At 39.9% G+C, this 20,863-nt stretch overlaps 1 protein-coding gene across 2 annotated transcripts in view; it reads left to right on the top strand.

Moving 5' to 3' along the window:
* Positions 1-20,863, top strand: part of KCNH1 (potassium voltage-gated channel subfamily H member 1) — a 180,309-nt gene that overhangs the window by 22,857 nt on the left and 136,589 nt on the right. For both annotated transcript variants that reach the window (XR_005256291.1, XM_038131516.1), the window contains exons 5-6: positions 6,361-6,479; positions 14,223-14,615. Coding sequence is in view for 1 of the 2 variants with exons in the window: in XM_038131516.1 (XP_037987444.1) it covers positions 6,361-6,479; positions 14,223-14,615 (512 nt within the window). In the remaining variant the exon portion in view is untranslated. The remainder of the gene's footprint in view (positions 1-6,360; positions 6,480-14,222; positions 14,616-20,863) is intronic.

Genomic DNA, 20,863 nt, shown 5'->3' with positions numbered 1-20,863 from the left:
TTGCTTTCACAGGGGCTCCCTAATCTGGTAGTGATAGGCAGTTTGTCCTTCACTTTCAACACAAAGAAACACTTTAACTTTCTTTTTTTCAATACAAGTATGTTGAAGAAAGGGAATGATAATTTTGTTTTTATTTTTAAATCTCCTTTGTATCCTGGAATTATGCTGTTCTTGCAGTGAGCATGGTAATTCTCAGTGGTTGCACATCTACAGCAGTACAGGCACTAAACCTACACATAAATGCATGGACTTGCAGAGGAGTTGATGATAAGCAGAATTTCTCCCTCTGGCCCACAGAAACTGGCAAAGTGACTAACAGAGGTTGCAAACAGAAGAACTGAATGTATTATTTAGAGGCCACTGGCTCACAGCTCTTCACTCTTTCCCCGAGTGCTATGTCTTTATGTACAGAAGGGCTTGTGCACTAAATGAGGCTTCCAAATATTATTTCTGGATCTCCTAAAATTATTAAAGTTGCTGAAATTTCATGCTGGTAAAGAGTTCTCTGTCACTTTATACATAAATCAATCTTGATATAAATAGAACTGCACTTTCTGTTTTCATCCTTAATTTATCCCTTTTTCTTCCATAATATACTTGCTGTAGGAATTTTGTTGTGTGATATTGTATTAATCACTTGATGGCTAGATGAGCAATTTCTTGGAGGAGCTCATTTGTCAAGCAGAATTTTACATGTGTGCCCATGTCTTTAATGTAAGATCTCATTGTGCAATTGTATGCTGTGAGAGGGGGAAGAAAAGGCAGGTATGAGGTGTTAGATAGTCATCTGTAGTAGGCTCTGGGATTCATGGAGTGGAAAAATGTTTTTGGAAGATCTAAAAAAAGTAAAATTGTACTAGCTTGTTCTGAGAACCATTAACACACACGAACTTTGAAGAGGGCATATTCTTTGTGTTGTGTGCAATGTTACACAGGAACTCTGTAGCATGCTTTTGAAAGAGGGCAATTTTCTCAGGAATGTTTCTCATATTCTCAACCCAAATGAATTCTCAGTCTGAAAAACTAAAACTGTGAACTGAAAACTGATTGCTAAATCAATTATTTTTCCTTCTTTCTCCCTCAGTCAGCTTAGCAAGTACTTTTCTTTTACTGTGTTTGTGTGTGTAATCAGTTTCCTATGCTTATGAGTACTTAATATGTAATAGGTTGCCTGTAGATGCAGATATGTTAATAAAATGTGCTCTTTGCACAGTTGCAGGATGTTATTGTTTAAAGCATGTAAGATTTTCAAAATCAACGCCTGTATGTCTATGTAAAGAAAAACATTAAATCGATCATGTTCTTGTAATACATAAAGAGCAACTAATCTGTCAGGCTAAGCCTGCTTAGCTGTGGTACGTTTTGGTTTTCTATCACCTGCTGGCAATTTCAAGCCTGATTGTTCAGCTGCAAATGATGCAGCTACTTGAGTGAAAAGTGTAGAGCTGTAATGGCAGGTGTTTGACTATACAAAGATGAATAGGCATCTTTCACCTGAAGGTGACTCAGGGGGATAGAAGGTCCCATTACCATTTTTCATGCTTACTTTTTTTTTTTATTGATTAATAATGTCAGACATTGGAATAGATGAAACAAAAAAGTCACATAAAAAGTAGACTTCTCATTGTGGCCTTTTTTTAATTGATTCAGATAATTTAGAAATGTTTATTTTATGATTTCCATGGAAGGTAAGTAAGCTTGCTGTTAAATGCAGCAGCTTTAAAAATAGTGTATTCTAAATAAAGCCGCTTAAAAATAGTGTCAGTGATGTTGATAATTTTTTAAACAACCTCTTTCCACTTTTTCCCCTTCGCTTGCCCCTTGGAAAAAAAAATCAGGGAAATGAAAAAGAGGTTTACTTGAATAGAAGAACGCAAAATCAAGCTATAGCATAGCTAAGTTGGCTTGTCGAGTGCTAGGTCACCTTCTTAGCTGAATTTTAAAGTTTATACTGTGTTTGGAATTAATGCATTTTGCCTGTATATGTCTCTCCTAGTTTGAGATCTAGCACACCAAGTATGAGATGCTTGAGAATAGTGTATAAAGTGGAATGCATCACTTTATGCAAAGCAATTATTTGCGCAGACAAATAGAAACTGTGCTTGCACTCTGAGTAGCTTGTTAGAAGTTTGCCTGAACAGGTTTTGAATGTATGAATACAAGCTGAACATATCCAGAAGCATCTATACTGTCTCATAAGAGCTTGAAAACTAAGCTTTGGATCCTAATTTTTGCTTTTGGTACTTCATTTTTATACCAAGAGGTGGTCAAATTCAGCATCACTGAATCAAGTAGTGAATGGTTGTTATCCTCCAAGATGATGTAGCCTTCTGTGCTTTGTAGCAATCATCAGTTGCCATCTCCTTTGCAGAAGATGCTTTATTTCATGTTGCAGCTAAGCTGTCCTTTGCATAACAAGCAGGAGTACAGACACAAAAAAAATATTTTGTCTCCTTCATCTTAATTCAGGGGAAAATTCACTTTTTCTCTCTTTTTTTTTTTTCCTTTTTGTTTCTAGAGGTTTTTTGGTTCTGTTTTTAAAGATGTATTTATATGAACAGAGCCAGTGTTTGAAATATTTTGATTAAGATATACTCTGCTTTCATCTGGATGAAATGTTTTCTTAAAAAGAGGAAACAAATGAAGGGGAAGTAGTGAGTATATTAAAAACTTCAGTATGCTTTCCCAGTCCAGATGGAAAAATAATACTGTTTTAATCATGAAGTTTCAAAGAGGAAGAGCACTGCAGAAAAGCTGGATGGATGCAAGCAAAGAACTTTCAAATGGGGGAATACAAAGGTGGCTTGAGTGGAGGCAAGAACTGCTGAATTCTTGATTTATTCACATTTACACAGTTGTGTGAACAACAGAGCTGTGGGCAAGCAGACTTGTTCTCTAACAGACAATGGTTTCTTGTTCTGACTCTAGGAATTGTGTAAATCATGGATCAGCAACGTGATAACAAGGGTTCTGTAACTGCCACAGTTCCCAATGTTTGAATTCTTGAGTTATCAGGAATGAATTGAGAAGAGTGGTAGGAAACAAATAGCTAGCTACAAACAATACATGCTGTTGTGCTTGAGTATCAACTTACTTAAAAATACAGAAAATTCAACTTAAGGCCATGGTTAAATGAAACTTCATGCTTTAAAGAAGAAAAGTTTTGATGCCACAGCACAAAAGTGTATTTCAATGCCATATTTCCACATGAAACAAATCTCAGGGGACAGCTTTTGTAATCATCTTGTCTTGGGTGTTACCAGAAGCAATTTCAATTCACCTTTTTGCAAAGAAATGGTGGAAAACTGAAAGAACCATGTAGAATGCAGGAGTGCTGAAATCAGTGCTGTTAATCTTGAAGGCTTTCCATCCTTTTGAAGCTGGAAATGTTTTAATGTCATTGCATTGCTTTGTCTGTGCATGATATTTTCTGCAGAACTGAAAAAAGAGACCAAACAATGATAAAAATGGGTTAAAATCAAAGACTGGGGCACAGGCAAGCACTGCCATGGGATGGTATCCATCTTTATGTTTGGTTCCTGAATTTCAAGATGTTTTCTCTAGTATGTGAGCTTATCTTGTTTGAGGACTATATATGCCTGTATTAGAACCACCTAGGATCATTAGATTTTAAATTTAATTTATATTTTCTCTGTTTCTAGGGGAAAACAATGGATGTAGGGCTATACCAACTGCTTGTATTGAAAGAGAACTCCTAATCCATACCATCTGGTCCCTCTGTTTTAGCAGGACTGACACCAATATATTCTTACACCATTTTGAAGCTTAGTTCCTCATCTTGGAAAGCTCCATGACCCTTAAAATTTCGTGTTTGTGTTCAGTCCTATAGCTTAAGTCCATTACTGGACCTGTCTTTGTTGAAAACATAACTGACCTGCAGTTGTCTGTGTCTGTCCTTAGGATTCTGGAGAAAAAAATGCAGTAAATTCAACAGGTACTGTTGTCTTTCAGGCATTACTGGAGATGTTATGATTCAAAAGGTTTAGTACTGGTATTCTATTTAATTTTTATTTTCTTTTTCCTATGCCACAATCTGCAGGTCTAACTGTATGTTGGAGTTGGCACATTTTTATCTTTTTCTTTCACAAAAACCAGAACCCCAGAAGGAGGAGGACGTTGTGTTCTAAAGATGAAATTCTTACATGTTGCACATGGATTCAGTGCTTGGTTTTAGGCATACCATGGCACAGTGGTGGGAGTATCTCCTAGCTGGGCTCCCAGGTGTGGTACTCTATGTGTGGAGAGAATTAGGGGATGTACTCCTAATTTTGTGTCCACACTGCTTTGAAAAGCCAGGCTGAAAAGTGATGCAATCTCTTGCCTAGAACAGTTATACTGCTTTCAGATCAGAGTTTGGAGTAGAGATCTAATGTTTGTGGGAACAGTTTTTTGGTGAGCCATTTAGGCACCCACTAGTGAGATGTTCAGCATGTAGGGCAGAGGAGATGCTTGCAGGGGATGCTGAGGAGAGAGGAATGGGTTAAGCTGTGCCTTTCAAAAGGGGATGACTCCTGGGAAGAAGGGGGGACACCCGAAGGTGCTCAGCATTCATAGCCACAAATCATACCACAGAGTTGTCTGGCAGTGCTTTTGTGCGAGAAAGCTCAAGTGAGGTGTTTCCTTTTCATCCTTTCTCTGTGTATCTCCAAGTAGCCCAAATCTTAGAACAATGTTTGGAAGAAAATGCGCACTGAAAGTTTGTCCTCAGGTTTTGAACAAAATTTCGCATCTGCCAGGATAATTCCCTCCCCATCAATTGGGTTTGAGTTAGTAACAGGAGCTGTCTATGTTATCCGTCATTAGAAACATTTTGCGCGTGGTAGTGGGGGCAGGTTTCGGGTTCCCGGGCGAGGCTGGAGCCCTGTGATCTGATCCGTTTCCCGCCGGGGCTGACGTTCGTGAGCGAGCCCCGTTCGTTCCGCTTCAGCACCACGGCCAGCGCCGGAGCGCCCGACCACCGCCGCTCCCGGGCCGGAGACGGGAGCCCGCCGGTGCCCGCTTGGAGCGCATCCCCCTCGGGCCTCGTCGGGCCCGCCACCTGCCAAGCCCTGCACCTGGGTCGGGTGAGAGGCTGAGCATGGCCGGGCGAGGTGCACTTGAAGCTCATAAAGCCAGCTGTATCCTGGGATGTATCAAAAGTAGGGTGGCCAGCAGTCAAGGAAAAGGATTCTCCTGCTCTACACCAATCTTATGTGATTCCACGTGGAGTACTGCACTCAGCTCCAAGTCCCCAGCGTAAGAAGGACCTGTTGAGCAAGTTTAGAGGAGGGTCACAAAGATGCTCAGAGGGCTGGAGCGCCTCTGCTGTGCAGACAGACTGGGAGAGTGTGCTCAGCCTGGAGAGGAGAAGAGTCCAAGGACGCCTTATAGCACCTTCCAGTACCTAAATGGGGTCTAAAAGAAAGCTGTCTAGGCAACGTTTTCCAGAACCAGGTTCTCATTATAAACTGAATCTTCAAAGTGCTGAGCATCCTTAGTTGGAGTAGGAGATGAGGGGTAGGAGCTTAAGAGGTCCCAGGTGGTGTTAGCATTTCTCAAGACTGGGACTAAACACGCTGATACTTTCAGTGTACCAAAAATATCCAGATGTATACTCTGCCTGTGTGTTATGGCAAAGTACTGCTCATAAAGATTATAGTTGTAGCTAGCTCTTGTGACTGTCATTGAAGATCTTCTATTCTGAGGGGCATTTGAAATCAATGTAAAAAATATTCTGAATTAAAATTCAGCACATGACTTCTCTGCCAGAAGCTGCTAAATGTTTAGTTTGTGTTTGAGAAAATATATTAGTATATTCCCACTTTTGTTTAGAGAGTAAAATTAATGCTTTTGTTTTGCTTTTCTGCTCTGCTTTTTATTATCTTATGTATATTTCTCTGCTTATTCCAGATCTATGCTTGGTGCATCTGAGGCTAGATTCACTTCTGTTACAGACAACTCTAATTTTCATTGTGCATGACTCTAGCCTTACATCTTGATTAGTCTGAAGTGTCTTTTGCTGTGCTGTGAGATCCAAATCAGATAATTAGATTTAATATGAGATTATTGTATAGTGGACATTTATCCTTGCAAAATATGCAGTTCATGTGGCAGTACTTTTGTAGAGTCATTGAATACAAAGTCACAGCTATCATGGGTTTTATTACTGTACCACGCTGTCACCTATTCTCTGGCTTGCTTTTATCTGGTACTTGGTTAAATTATACTCCCTTCTGGTCAGTATTAAAGCAGATTGCTCTGTTTTAACAACTTTTTCTCCCTTTAGTCATAAGAGGTTTTATGAGGTACACTTGCAGCTTTTTTTGGTAATGTGTGTCTAATCTTGCATGTTTTCTCAAGGTTGGGGGAAGTTTGCCCGCTTGACCCGTGCCCTCACGAGCAGCCGAGGAGTGCTGCAGCAGCTTGCTCCCAGCGTGCAGAAAGGAGAGAACGTTCACAAGCACTCAAGACTTGCTGAGGTAATCTTTTCTTTCCCCAGGAGGCTGTAAAGAAATGTTTTTAGCCTTTGTGGGTATGTCATCTCTGTGTGAGCCAAGAACTGTCAGTCCTCCCTGCCCTGGGAATCTGGTACATGTGCTGTGAAATGTGTCCTACGACAGCAGAATGAAAGCAGGTGTCCCAAAGACTTCATGTAACCTAATTGCAGTGTTGTGTTCCATATCTTAGCAAAGTCTTAGAAGGGTGTTATTATAATAATACTTCCTCGCTTAGTTTCCATTCTTCTGAGGATCTTAATAAGAGTAGGATCTTGGACTATCTACTTATGTAAAAATGAGGAGAGAAAAACTCCATCTAGTACACAAGGAAATCCTGGAGAATCCATGGCAGGGTTATTCTCTGAGTTAATTTATGTCTAGTTACTCTTCAGTGGGATCCCAACCCTGCACTACCAACTGGTTAAAACCTATGTTTAAGTTACTGCTTTTATGGACAGAACAGTTGTAAGATGCCACGAGCAGCACTGCAGGGAGATTAAGAAAGTGAAACCTTGTGATTTAAGTAGCCTCTCAAAATTTTGAGATAAGCTCCAGGCAGAGAAGGCCCCTTGAAGCACTTAGGGTTTGAGGGCTTTCGCCACGAGGGGGAGAGACTGTCCCAAGTTTCCTGTAGCTGTCTGCTGGGCCAGTAGCAGGGTCTCCCTGGTGTAAAAGCAGCCTGGGGAGAGGTTTGACATGGTGTTAATGACAGCACAGCCAATATAACATGGCAGTCCTGTGTCACTTCCAGCTGTGAATGCCATGGCAGCAGCTATGACCTGGCAGTAATTCTCGATCTTCCTGTGCAGCTGGAGGTGTAAGGTGTTGATGGGTTCCAGAGGTCTCCATACGGTCAGTTGTACAATAATCTGCTAGTTCTGTTGGATACGTCTTAGTTCCTATGCAAACTAAAAGTCACCTGTTATCATGTATAATGGTAAAATTCCTGCAGACAGGATCTTACCTAGTCAGTATTTAATACAGAAGAGTTCAAGAAGGGGAAACCAATTTCTGTTGGAAGCAGAGAAATAACATGGATCATACTAGCACAGAGGAGGGAGAGACATTCACAGGGACACCGTACTGCAGGAACACCATGTGATTAACACATGTCCACCCTGAGGTTGCTTTAGTGTCCTGCAATTTGGAACAGTTTTCCTCCTAATCCTACTCAAGGCTTCATATCAAATAATCCTTTCTTCTCTTAAGATCTCTACCCTTGAATTTTAGTTAATGCTAAAATGTAGGCAGCGAAATGTAAGACAAAGGGTCTGAGGTTATTCTGTTTGGCAACATCTGGACGTCAGTGACTACATGTTACTGAAACTTTTTGCAAGTCCATGTGCTCAACAGGTCTTTGCAAGTATTCTTACTGGCACAGCCAATTGATTCATTACAAATAATAAAGGGCAAGTGCATAGTTTACATGTCTGAAATGAGTTTCTTTAATTGCTGACTGAATATTGTGGTCATAAGTTTACAAAGAACATTTGCCCCAGCTGTGATATTAGGTAGCTTTTTTTCCTGCTGCAATTCCATTTAAGCCAATAGAACTACACTACAGAGAAAAGAAGAGCACAGATAAGCGCAGACAAGACCACCTTTCTTTATTTGAAGACATATGGGGTGCCAGGCTTCTTATTCTGCAAAGGTTTTTTTGATAATATTGAATATGGGATCTCTAACAGTTCCCTGTTGTATTTTCAAATATTTTTTTTCCTTCATCCCTGCAATAGTCTATCTGAAATTTTAAAAGTCATCCTTTTCTTTTGCTACTCACTGTGACATTTCACATCAATCTTGTTTGTGTGAGAAGGGTCCACGTTTATTGCAGTGTTATTTGTGTTGCTCTTAGTTATTTGTCACTTATATATTTGAATGTCTTGGGAGGCTGTTGCGTCCTAGAACCTGAGTAGAGCAAGGTGTTGGAGCCTGCCACAACAGCCTACAATTTCTTATTGTTTATGGAACAGTTTAAGAAAGATGCTAGTGGCAGACTAACAGGCCATGGATAATACAAGCAGTGTCTGTGAAGCTTCAGTCTCTGACTTTTGCTGGTAGGCAGAGATTTTATTTTTTTAGCCTGACTTCTCTAATAGCAGTCATATGAAAACTACTCAAATTAATTATGCAATTAACTCAAGGGTGTTAGGTAAGTGTGAGACAACATTTTGCAATAGGAGTTTGTAAAAGTAACTGATGCGTTTCTGTTGCTTAATCACCAAGGAGCTGATTGTAGGGATGGTTCTTCCTGGTCACTGCTGAATGAGTATACGTGTGTCATCTGCACCTGTGATCTTAGCTGATGTGTTCTGCACCTTTGTCAGGCAGTTCTGGGCAAACAAGTCTGTGTCAAAATTTAAAAAAAAATAGTTATAAGAAATAAAAGCAGAGAAATTATAATGGTGCTTAGCAGCACTGCTTAAGAATGGAACTTCTGCCACTTTTTTTTTTTAACATTATTTACCAGGAACTTATAACTGCCATTAAAACTGCCTATCAAAATATTGAGGCTTAGCACCTAGCCCTTAGTTTGGGAGCAATTTGTGTTGGTGCTTGGGAAAACAAAAGCAAGGAAGAATGAGAGAAAGCAAATAGCTGCAATTGGAAACATGAAAAGGAGAGATTAAGCTGGAAATGACTGAGTGTTTGTGTTAGCTTTTTTTTTGCCCCCCAGTCATACAGTCATAAAAATAAATACATCATTGTAACCACATTTGATGCAATTTATGACTCCTGACTTGGAATATATTCACCATTTTGTAAAAAAAAAATAGGATTAAAAAAAAATTTGCTGTGTTTAAAAAAGAGCACAGTCTTGTAAAACCTGTGATGAAATTTGGCGTTTCTGCTCTTGGAATAAAATTCTCCAGCGTTAGAGGGCTATTAAAGCATCATGCATCATTACCACAAATAATAAATGCAGATAATACAGCTGCATTATCTGATGAATAATAAGTAACTGAAAGGATACTTTCATTAATAAGTTTCAGAAATAAATATTTCTTTTACCATGATAAAACTGTATAATAGTGAAAAATCTTCCAAAACCAGAGCTGTTTCAATTATTCAGAAAATTGTAGCAATCAAATTGTCCAGTGCACATGAAAGGAAGCTGAGCATATTGGTTTATTTAGTTGTGTACATTTTCTTCATGATTACTTTTATATCAGTCTCTTGGGGTTGGATTTTTTTCCTTTCCAGGAGAAGTAGCTTTACAAGCAGTTTGAATGTGTTTAGTTCCTGTGGGTGTGTAACCACACCTGACTACGTCAGCAAACCTGTCTCAAGTGGGCACTACTCTCCCTAGAGGCTGAAGTGCAGCAGGAGCACCTTGGAATAGGGCAGAAGGTACTTTGGATCGACCTGGGTTTGCTGGATGGTGCAGGGAGAGTTGGGCTTATAGCTCTGAATCTCCAGATGACCCAGGGATGGGGTGTGTGTGGGGGGAAGGATGGTGAGGAAGAAGACTTGGTGTGGCCCTTGGTGTAAAAAGTGGAGCAAGGAGCTCTTGCAATTTCCAGTGTAGTAACCTGATAAAACCTTGATCTTTAGCACTGAGCTCTGTGGACCTCCTTCCATGGTTTCTGTGCAGCACTGAGCTCTTTTGTTGGGCTTTATGATAAAGGCACATGCTTGTTCTCTGAGATTATAACCTTTGTTCTAGGCGTGTTTCTCTTCCTTATGTGAAATGAAGGATTTGGTGCCTTTGAGAGCTCCTGGCTGGCACTGCCAGGCACTGTGAGACTTTTGCCAGTGTGCAAAGCAAGTTGCCTTTCTTGGGAGAGATAGTGTGAGCTGGGGCAGTGCCCTTCTTTCACCTCAGGCTGTGAAATCATCTCTAGCAGTGCCAGCAAGATGGGGTGGTTTTACAAAGGAGTGTGTTAGTGATGTAGTGAGAGGGAGCCCAGGCTAGAACTTGTCACCTCCATCCCACCCAAAAAGAGGACTGGAGGCGCCTCTGGCTTTCTGCAGGTGGCTTTCCCCATCTGGTGAGTGATTGAATCCCTGTGTCATTTCTTGATGTCTGTCTCCTGCCCCTCCATTCAGGATTCATGCCCACAGTGCTGGTGCACATCCTTCTGCTGGAAACCAGCTAAAGCCACGGCCCCTGATCTCTTTAAATAACCATTGCTAGAGCTTCTCCAGAAGCTCCAGGGGGGTAACAGAAGTTCAAAAGACTTATTTATAAGGCCCCTAGCTATTCAGATAGTTTAGAGTATGTTTACTTTCTAAATAGAAAGGGAAGGAGATCAATCAGTCATCAATCCTTTTATTTTCCTGTGCTGTAACCCTTGAATCTTAAGCAAGTAAGGAGAGAGTGCTTTGTATTTGGTGATGACATTTTAAAACACTGAAGCAACAGTTTATTGTCTTAATGAGTTGGAACTAGAAGTCTGTTTTTTCTGCTTTCAGTTCAGTTTTACATCCTTACAGATCCACTGGCTTTATTTTAATGTTTTTGGTTTTTTTTTTCTATTTACATTAAAACAATGGACACCATAATTTAGCCCCTTCTTTTTTGCCAAAGAGAGATTATTCTTGCCTTTTTCCCTAACTGGGTATGCAGGTATACATTAGTATATTTTCCAGTAAATTTAGTTCTGTTGATGCAAAATTTCCACAAATTCTTGGAGTACAAAGAGAGCAGCAGTGACCAAAACAGAGTGCATTATGCAATTCTCAATCTATAACTTACGTATGTATGGTTAACAAGAGCAAACAATTTTTTTTCCAGTTTTTCATGGTTGAGTTTCCTACACTGATTAGAATAGTAACCAAAATATTGGACTTACTCATGTAATACCAGGGGCTAAAAAAAAAAAAAGCTGTAGTAGGCCTGTGGTTGCAGAAGAAGCAATTATGCTTTCCTGCTGCATTTGAAGGGTGGTCCTGTCTCCCCACACCAGTAAAATCTCAGCACTAAAACTGAAATCCTGCTAAATGAAAAATGTTACTATGTGATGGAGGTGCTTGGTTCTGCTGATCAATTATTCCAGTGAGTGAGTATTGCAGAGGACTCTCCCAGTGAAGCATATTTCAGGCTTAGGATCTTATGTTAGAGCTGCTGCTCATGCAGAGCCTCATGAAAGCCAGTAGTAACTCATGGCTTTCCAAGTGGTTCAGGTACAGCTGCAATGTGCAAAAGGGAGGGCAGGAGATATTTGCAATATTGATTTGGGCTAGAGCTTTTGTTGGGAAAAGACATCCCACCATCTGTCACCGGGACTGCAAACAAGCCTTGAAGGGAATGATGCTCTGAGTACACACATGGACTCAATACACAACCTCTGCCTCTTCCAGTCACACCACTGGCTTTTGGGGACTGCATGGGCTGGCCAGTGCCTCCTGCAAAGAGAGACTGCATGTGCCTTGTGCTGCTTCCAGCTCCTCTCAACACAGGACAGCTTAATTCCCGTTTATTTTTGGTAGTATGGAGAACATACATGAATCAGGGTCAGGCTCATTAGACTACATAACACTGCAGTGAACATGTCTGAGTCCTAGCTGGGTCTGCTGGAGAAATGTTCCTTTCTCCTCTTTGCTGTCATTCTAGACACTCACTGACAAAAATACAGAGTTCTCTTTATTTTCTTTAAATCAAATTTTTTTTTCAAAGTCTTAATGCCTCTGTGGTACCATGCAGGTCTGTCAGAACAGGTCATGTTAATTCTCTTCAGGAGAACATACTGGGCTCAAAGTCAGCAGGCATGCAATTTCCATTCTCATTTACACGTGTGTGAGGAACTGTGGTCTGACAGTGTCTGACCCCTGTTGTGTATGCAAGTAAGTGATTATGTGAGGTTCAAAGCAGCAGGGAATTTCATCTGAGACTGTTTTGTCCAAGTAAGTCTTGTGTAGCTGATCATTTTCTTTTGTCCCCTTTGGCTGAAACTGTTTGAAAAAATCTCACCAGTTCACAAAAAAAAAAAAGAAAAAGAATAAAAAGAAAAAAAAAGGCACTCAGAAAAGCCTGGAGATAAAATCCACGTCTAAATAACTGACATTTAAAAAGCTGAGATAAGGAGAATGAAAGGAAGACATCATTCTATTCTAGCTGTGTTGTCTTATCTTTTCCCAGAGAAAAACAGACATTTAATTTCCTTCCCTGCTTCCTATTGCTCTGAACTATGTGTAAATAAATGTGAAAAAGGAACCATACTCCTAAATACTTCTCACAGGTTCTGTGAGTTTGGCATTACCAAACACATTTCACTCAAGCAAGCCTTCATGTTTCTTTCAATTTTCATTCATAACACATCGAGGGTAAAATTTGCTTTAAAATTTAACTTGTCTTTATTTGGACACGGGTTCTTGATGTTGGTTTCACCCTCATATATAGCCATACATATAAACAAACTCATTCTCTTCACAGGTATGTGAAAGAAACTTGAGTTCCCAAGAAATACATACATGATAATATTGTTTTTGCAGAAGTGGGCAGAACTGGAGAGAGAACAGACATAAAATGGGCAGCATTGATTGAGACTGCAGTTATGCGAAACAGTGCTCGGTGTCAGCATCTGCTCAGCTTGAGGTTCAGGGTTTAAAACACATGCTGGCAGATCATCTTCTGTAGTAGTGCTTTTCTGAGTTCAGACCTAACTGCAGTGTAACTCAACAGTGTGCCTCGGCAGGTCCCCTAAGTCCTGCGGTCAGTCTGGAGGCCCCCACAGCCAGAGGGACATTGAGGCATTGGAGTGTGTCCGAGGAAGGGCAAAGAAGGCAGTGAAGGATTCAGAGAACAAGTTTGATGAGGAGCAGCTTGGGGAGCTGGGATTGTTTAGCCAGGAGAAAAAGAGGCTCAGGAGGGACCAGCCCCTCTCTACAAATGCCTGAATGGAGGTTGTCGTGAGGAGGAGATCTGTCTTTTCCTCCAGGCAACAGGTGACAGGACCAGGGGAAATGGCCTCAAGTGCACCAGGGGAGATTTAGATTAGATATTAGGAAAAATTTGTTCATTGAAAGGTTTGTCAAGCATTGGAACAGATTTCCCAGGGAATGGTGGCATTGTATGGTACCTAGAAGTGTTCAAAAGGTGTGTGGATGTGGCATTTGGGACATGGTTTGCTGGAGAACACGGTGGTACTGGGCTAATTGTTGAACTCAACAATCTTAGGAGTCTTTTCCAACCTCAATGATTCTATCTCTCTGTGATTCTGTATTGAGGCTAATACTAGATATCTGTGGGCTTTGGACCTGCGCAGCCCAGAAGAGAGAGGCCTGTGCATTGATGATAGATTGTAGTATGACACTTTTTCAGACAGGGTGTAGTGAAGAGTTAAATAGCCAATGTTGAAAAAAAATATGGTCCAGTGGCCTCCTGCTGGACCAGAGCTCAGTTGTGTGCTGTTCCTGGTTTTGCCATCAATTTCTGTTTGCCCTGCCCTTCCTGCCTGTTCTTGCCCATCATTTTTCTGTCTCATCTGTCGAGACAGCTGAGGGGGTTCTCTCTTTTCTGTTTATCTTGGACACTCCACACATTAGACTTAGTGTCAAAAAATAATTATTGGCATTAAAAGAAACAACTGTTCTTAGTTTGATGCTGATTTGTGCAACAGAATACTTTTCTTGGCTTGCTTACCATTTGGTGGTGATAAAAGGAATTAATGGACATGAATTTTTATGAACTGTTGTACTGAGCTTGAGAATCTACAGTGTGAAAAATACCATGAAAAAATTAAGCATGTTTTCTTTTTCCTCTCAAATCTCTCTTGACTACAGGTATTGCAGCTGGGTTCTGAAATCCTCCCACAGTACAAACAAGAGGCACCAAAGACTCCACCGCATATAATTTTGCATTATTGTGTATTCAAGACTACCTGGGACTGGATCATCCTTATTTTAACCTTCTACACTGCTATTTTGGTCCCTTACAATGTCTCCTTTAAAACCAAGCAGAACAACGTGGCATGGCTAGTAGTGGACAGCATTGTAGATGTCATTTTTCTGGTCGACATTGTGCTCAATTTCCACACCACCTTTGTGGGGCCAGCAGGAGAGGTGATCTCTGACCCCAAGCTGATTCGCATGAATTACCTGAAGACCTGGTTTGTGATTGATCTGCTCTCCTGCCTGCCATATGATGTCATCAATGCATTTGAGAATGTCGATGAGGTCAGTATACCACTTCCATTTATTATTACTTGGTGGTTGGGGGGGAGGTGCAGGACAGAAGAAATGCATGTTTTTAAATTTATTGAATTACTGTACATATGTCTCTGGTAGCCACCCACAACACGCGCAGAAGTTTGCTTATGAATCCTAGCCAGAAGGCTCATTCTTTAATTTCTGCTGTAGTTTTTGGTGTTAAAAATCCATGTTTATTTTCCTTCTTTCTGCACCCTCAGGATTCAGGAGGACAGGTAGAGGCAGACAGCAGCACCTTTGTACAGCACTGAGGAAAGCTGCTCCGTCTGACTTAGCAGGAATAGTCCGAGCTGTGTGTCAGGACAGTTTGCTGGGGCAGGCTGTGCTTGCTTTCACTGATGACTGATCAGTGTGGTTCTGCTAATGCCAGTTCTGCACAAGAACAATTGGGAAGTAAAATACACATTTCTCAGCTGCTTCTAGTACACTATGGCAGGTGGCAAAGAGGCAGGCAGTGACTCACTGAATCTTCTTTGAGCACCAGAAAGCACTGTGTGGATACCTGGTGATCTGTGCAACAGTGTTTGGCAACAGTATTTTTAGAGGAAGGTGAAGCAATTGAAGGTGCTTGTTTGGTGATTTCATTATTAAATGAAAGGGTAGGGAGGAATCTGAAAATCTAGACTCTTCCTTAGTTCTTCATTTCTCTGGGATTAGATCACAATCTAGCAAAAGAACTAACATTTAGACACTTAAATCCAGAAAAATAGTATTTTTTAACTGCTTGGTTTTTTGGATCAGTCTGCCAAGAAAATATTCCTAAGGTGAATACATTTAAGTTTCCTGCCTAAGTAGTTCAGAGAGTTAATGAATTTTTAATAAGATCTTAAAGAGGATTCCAGAAGTCTGCTTTCTGGTCACATGTTATAAAATCATCAACTAGTTAAGTCTCTGAGTTTATCTGTGGCACATGCTAAAGCTGTTAGACACAGGGTGGCTGTGCGTGGAAGGGATCTCTGGAGATCATCTAGTCCAACCCAGCTGCTAAAGCAGATTCACCTAGGGCAGATTGCACAGGATCACATCCAGGTGGGTTTGAATACCTCCAGAGAAGGAGAGGAATTTACATACCTACCTCATCAGGGCTTGGTAGTTAAATTTTAGCCTGTAAAATTTACATTTTATGACTTCCTTTAAAATATGACCATTTACAAAGGACAGCCTATCTATCAAAAGGAAACTATGCCAAGTGAAATATAGGCAAAACCAAACCCCATTACTTTTTAAAAATTACACAATTTTTTATAAAATTTAGAGTGGTTTTCTCAATAACTTGAGGGCAGGTAGGCAAACTGTTAAATGCAGTGGAAAATATCTCATGTTATTTGATATTTAATTCCCTAGAGAAGTTTTCATTTTATATCAAGCTACAGACTGAAATAACACAAATTAGATCAAGCAAAAAAGCCTTGTGAGACCTGTCCTTAAGTATTTGTTTGCCATATGAGAGACCTAGACTGCAGATTATTCTGCAGGGCTTTCACATATTGCTTTGCTGTGACACTGATAGAGTGATGGGAGGAGTGGCCATATATCAGGTTCTGACATTTAGACAGAAAGAGTAAAAATAATGGGTAAAATTAAAAAATAAACGTAGCTAGAGACAAAAAAACAAACCCAACAAAAACCAACAAACCAGGAAGGAAGCTTTTTCTCACCCACGGCAGATAGAAGCAGCCTGGTGAAGATTTTGCTGAAGGACCACTTTTTGACTTTAGACTGGTGATGTGACCTACAGAACATCCCTGAGGAAAATGTCTGTACCAGTGGCTGTGACAGCTCTCGAACTGAGCACAGATGATTTTGGACTCATGGTAGCAATTTTGCTGAGCAATTCTTGTGTGAGTTTGTATTTCTGCAGGTTCTCCATCTCAGTGTTGCCTTGTAGCAATGAGAAGCTGATTGGTACTTCAGTTTTCCCCTGGCTCTTCAATAGTCTCCTTAATCAGTATAAGCGTTAGTTTTAGTTATTCTACTATTGTGCCCAAGGAAAAAAAATAATCAAGATTTTTCTTGATGCTGTCCTTTCAAGACTGTTCATCTGCATTTCCCATAGTGACTTCTGACATTTGGCTGGTATAAATCATTGTAGGATCATTAGAGCAGAGTTTCCACTGGTGAAAATTGCCATGCTTCTACTGAGGTCTCATAGGCTGGTTTATGGGACCTGAGGGGTTTTGCCAGCAATGCCAGCAGAATAACACAGTGCATATCGGGAGGGGTTTGGGACAGTAGATGCTGATCACTGTTTCAAGAACTGCCTGTAGAGAGAAAGATAACCTTTTAGTGAAGAAGAAAAAAAATAAAAGCCACATTTCAAGGAATCTTGAAAGCAGTAAATCTTTGCCTTTTCTCTTTTTTATTTTTCTGTTGTGTAGAGCATTCCCTTGTGGGTCAACTCCCTTCCTTTCTTGCTGGTTTAAATTTACCTCTCTCTTGCCCTGGATTATACACCATATGACTTCATAGCTGGATTAAGTGAGGTGCAAGGCTGCCTTGCTCAATGTGCAAATAACCAAACTGAACTGTTATCTCTGTCTCACTTTAATTTTTTGCTAGAGGGAATTCTCTTGGAGCCATGGCAATGGAGTCAGTAGCTGGCCATGACTACTGCAGGAGTTGGTTTTTTTTTTTTGGAAGTCCTAGTGACAGTATTGTTAAAAAATGGCCAGAGATGAAATGATGCCCCATGTCAACAGCGGTGCTAAGATGAGATGAAGAATATGAGTTTCTGTTTTCCGGATCTGATGTTTCCCATACATGATTTTAAACAAGAGGGAATAGAATTGTGGCATTGTTAAAGTCCCTATAGTGAAGAGGGACTGGACCAGGTGGAAGCTTGCTTATTTTGCTGGCTGCTGTCATTTTCTGTTTAAAAAAAAAGGCACTGAAGACTCTGAGAATGTCATGGAGGAACTAATTTGACAAGTCAATTTGTACTTCAGAATGTTGTAATTACTGTGATGGAGACTAATTGATTTGCAAGGGGCACAGGAACTGCAGCACTGAATAAGTAAAAAACTGTATAATAGGGTATTGAGATTTTTTTTTGCTCTAGGCAGTTTTGGGACTGTCCCATTATTTATCTGTAGATTAATAGTGAAACCATTTTTGTCATTTTAAAAATGATCCACTAATTTTAATAGATGAAACTAGAGTTGATCAATATTTTTGGCAAGCAGATACTCAATTGAAAAAATTCTGGTTTCCTATTTTGAAGTAACTTTTTTGTTTTGCAATTTACTTCATTATTCCATTATAAGATATAACAGAAAATATTTTCTTGAAACAAAATTGAGTGTGACTTCTGTGGTTTTCAGACAATTTCAAAATTCTTTGGGTTTGTTGCAGTTTGGAAAATTAGTATATTTTCAATTCACATTTTTCAATATAATTGAAATTCCAGTCTTCTCTCTGCATGGTTGAGAATATTTTTGTCCATAAAAATAATTTGAATTCATTAACTATTAATCAATACAACTATTAATAACTACAATTAGTTCAAGAGGCACTTAAGTATGAATAGCCACATTCTACAGATGGAAGAGGAAAGAAAAAACATTAATATCTTTGTTCAAGGCCATATAATTATATAAGAGACTGATCTCAAGTGCTGTGCTCAAAGAAACAGCACAGCATTTCATATTCAGACATGAGCAGAATTCAACGAATGAAGAAATGAATAGCTGTTGAGAAATTTTTGTTGTTACCCAAATGAAAGTAAAGTTATGGATGTTTCTCCTGGCTTTTATATATGGGAAACAAATTATACAGTTAAATACTAATTATTTTCTAGACCTGACAGAATTTCAACAGAAGAAAATATACCATATTCATACTGATTGATGAATCAACTTAATGCTAGGCTTGAACTTTCTATTGTTAAGAGAATACATCATGCTGTAATTTAGTCTGAGTAAGAAAAGAAAATATTGGTCTAAAATTTAAACAGCCCTTCAAACATGTGGTGTTGGTCTCTTTCAAATTTGAATGATCAAAATAGCATTTGTCAGTAATTCTTTACAGTAATTAGTATATTAGTATTACTCCTCACTTAAGGAAATACCACCTACTTTGGGGAAAATGTTATCTTTTTGTGTTCAGACATCAATCAGTAAATTTAACAAAAACCAGGCTTAAAGAAAATTCCACAATTTTTGCCAAGAACAGTGCAATTTAGGACTTTGAATTCCAAAGCATATTTTTGCAGTGTCAGCTTCAGCAATTTTATACTGTGGTTTTCGTCCATAATGCCATAAGATATAATTTATATTGGAAAAAATTTGACTTATTACATGTGATGCTATTGTGAAATCTCATGGTAAGAGTGGAATCCAGTCATGTCACCACCATATAAATCTCTGAAATAGGGAGTTTGTAGTAGTAATTGCTATATGTGTTTGAGCAGAGTGCTGTGATCAATTGTTGGCTGATGCCAAGTTGAGAACCATGTATCACTATGTTAGTTGAGGTAGAAGAGAAATAAATGCATAGTAAAAGATCACTAGGAAAGATATATTCAATATAAATGATCTAGTGCTCAGTTAAGTGAATGAATAGGAGAGAAGCTAGCATGTAGGCAAAGAAGATGTACAGCTTCGAAAGGCCAAAATTTATGATGATAAAAGAAGTCCCAGAAAAAAATACAATACAGAATAATAGAAGTAAATGAAGATAATTAGTGCTAAGTGAGTGTGGTGTAGCTGGAAAGTAAACAGAGAGTTGAGAGAGGAAAAAATGAATGTGTTGCTGGTCAAATTGTTGGCAACTCTCTGAGGCAGTACTTTTGCAATAGATTAATTTAAACCTTGTTAATGGAATAATCTCTCATGCTAATACAAATTAGCTATTTAGGAATTACTGAAGCAGCTACACTGGAAAGCATGCAACTTCCCTTTTTTTTTTTACCACTGGATGCAATAAGGGGCAAGGGAATAAATTATCATATTTGCAGTTTTATGGAATAAACTGGGACCAATAAAAAATATTTTGTGTTAGATGAATTTTGCAAACTGGAAAATGTAATTTTAAAAGTATTTTTAAACTGTAAACAGCTGAGTAATATGAAATCTGTTTGAAACACTAGTTCACCACTCTTATTTGAATCTGTCCAATGAGGCAGTGCTGTATTTTGCATGTGAGTCTATTGCTAAATCTAGCAATGAATGAATAATTTTCTATGGCTAATTGAAATTTTAAAGTAGTCATAACCTACTTTTTATGTAATGTTTAACAAAAAAACCTCAGCTGTGTATCATAGAGCATGATCCAGGCATAGAGGAGATGTTGGCAAATTGTGGTTCTTGGATGAGATGAAGGTAGATGAGGAGGGATGAGTGAGACCCTGTGGACTGGGTGACACCTACTGGGGCTTCTGGGGAAGGATCGAGCAATTGGGTTGTTATGCCCAGGTGGGGCAGAGGAGGGCTGGAACATGGGCCTTGGGTTGGGGGTGTGATGATGGAGGTCCACTTTGCTTGGGTGTCCCTGTGTGAGAAGCCCCTGAGAAACAGGACAAAGCCCATGGGAGGTTTGTGCTGGGGGCCGTAACCTGCCAGAAACCCTTGGAGCATGGCTAGGAAGGTCCTTGCTGTGGCTCCTAGGTGGTATTTGGAGCTTCAGAAGGAGCTTGACAGCCTTGAACTGTGGAAAAGGGGGAGTGCAGTGGGAAGGAAAAGCAGTGGTGGAGGAGGAGGGCTGCTCGTCTGACTTCTGTAAGTGCCTCTGTTCTGCAGCATGGCCCCAGAGGGCTGTGCCAGGCAGGAATTACTCCTTAGCAGACAGGTAGGTGGAAGGAGTATTTTGGAGAAATGCAAATGGTGTAAAGCAGATTCCTGGGGTAAAGTGCACAGCCAGGATATAAACCAGATAGGCAAAAAAAGCACTTGCTGTTCAGACACTCCTGGGGATTCAAGTGAAGGTGTCTCTCTTCTCTGTCTGCTTTGCTCCACGTCTTCCCACCTCCCCCCTCCCCATTTTTTTTACCAGTCAAATATGAGTTTTTCTATCTTCCTTTCTTAAAAACCCAACCTCCATGCCACCCATCACATGCCATTTTTATGCTACCCTGTGAAGGGGCAGGCTGTCTTTTCCTCCCAAATCCTCAGTTTTCCAAGTTGTGTTGATGTATATAGTCAATGCAGGGCTCTTACGCCTTGGAAGGCATTCAGGGTTAAATTCTCTCCTGTGCTGTAAGCCCGATTTTGCTACCTTCC

The sequence above is a fragment of the Motacilla alba genome, chromosome 3 (assembly GCF_015832195.1).
Source record: "Motacilla alba alba isolate MOTALB_02 chromosome 3, Motacilla_alba_V1.0_pri, whole genome shotgun sequence".
Taxonomy (NCBI): Eukaryota; Metazoa; Chordata; class Aves; order Passeriformes; family Motacillidae; genus Motacilla; species Motacilla alba.
This window is presented reverse-complemented; position numbering and strand designations above follow the sequence as displayed.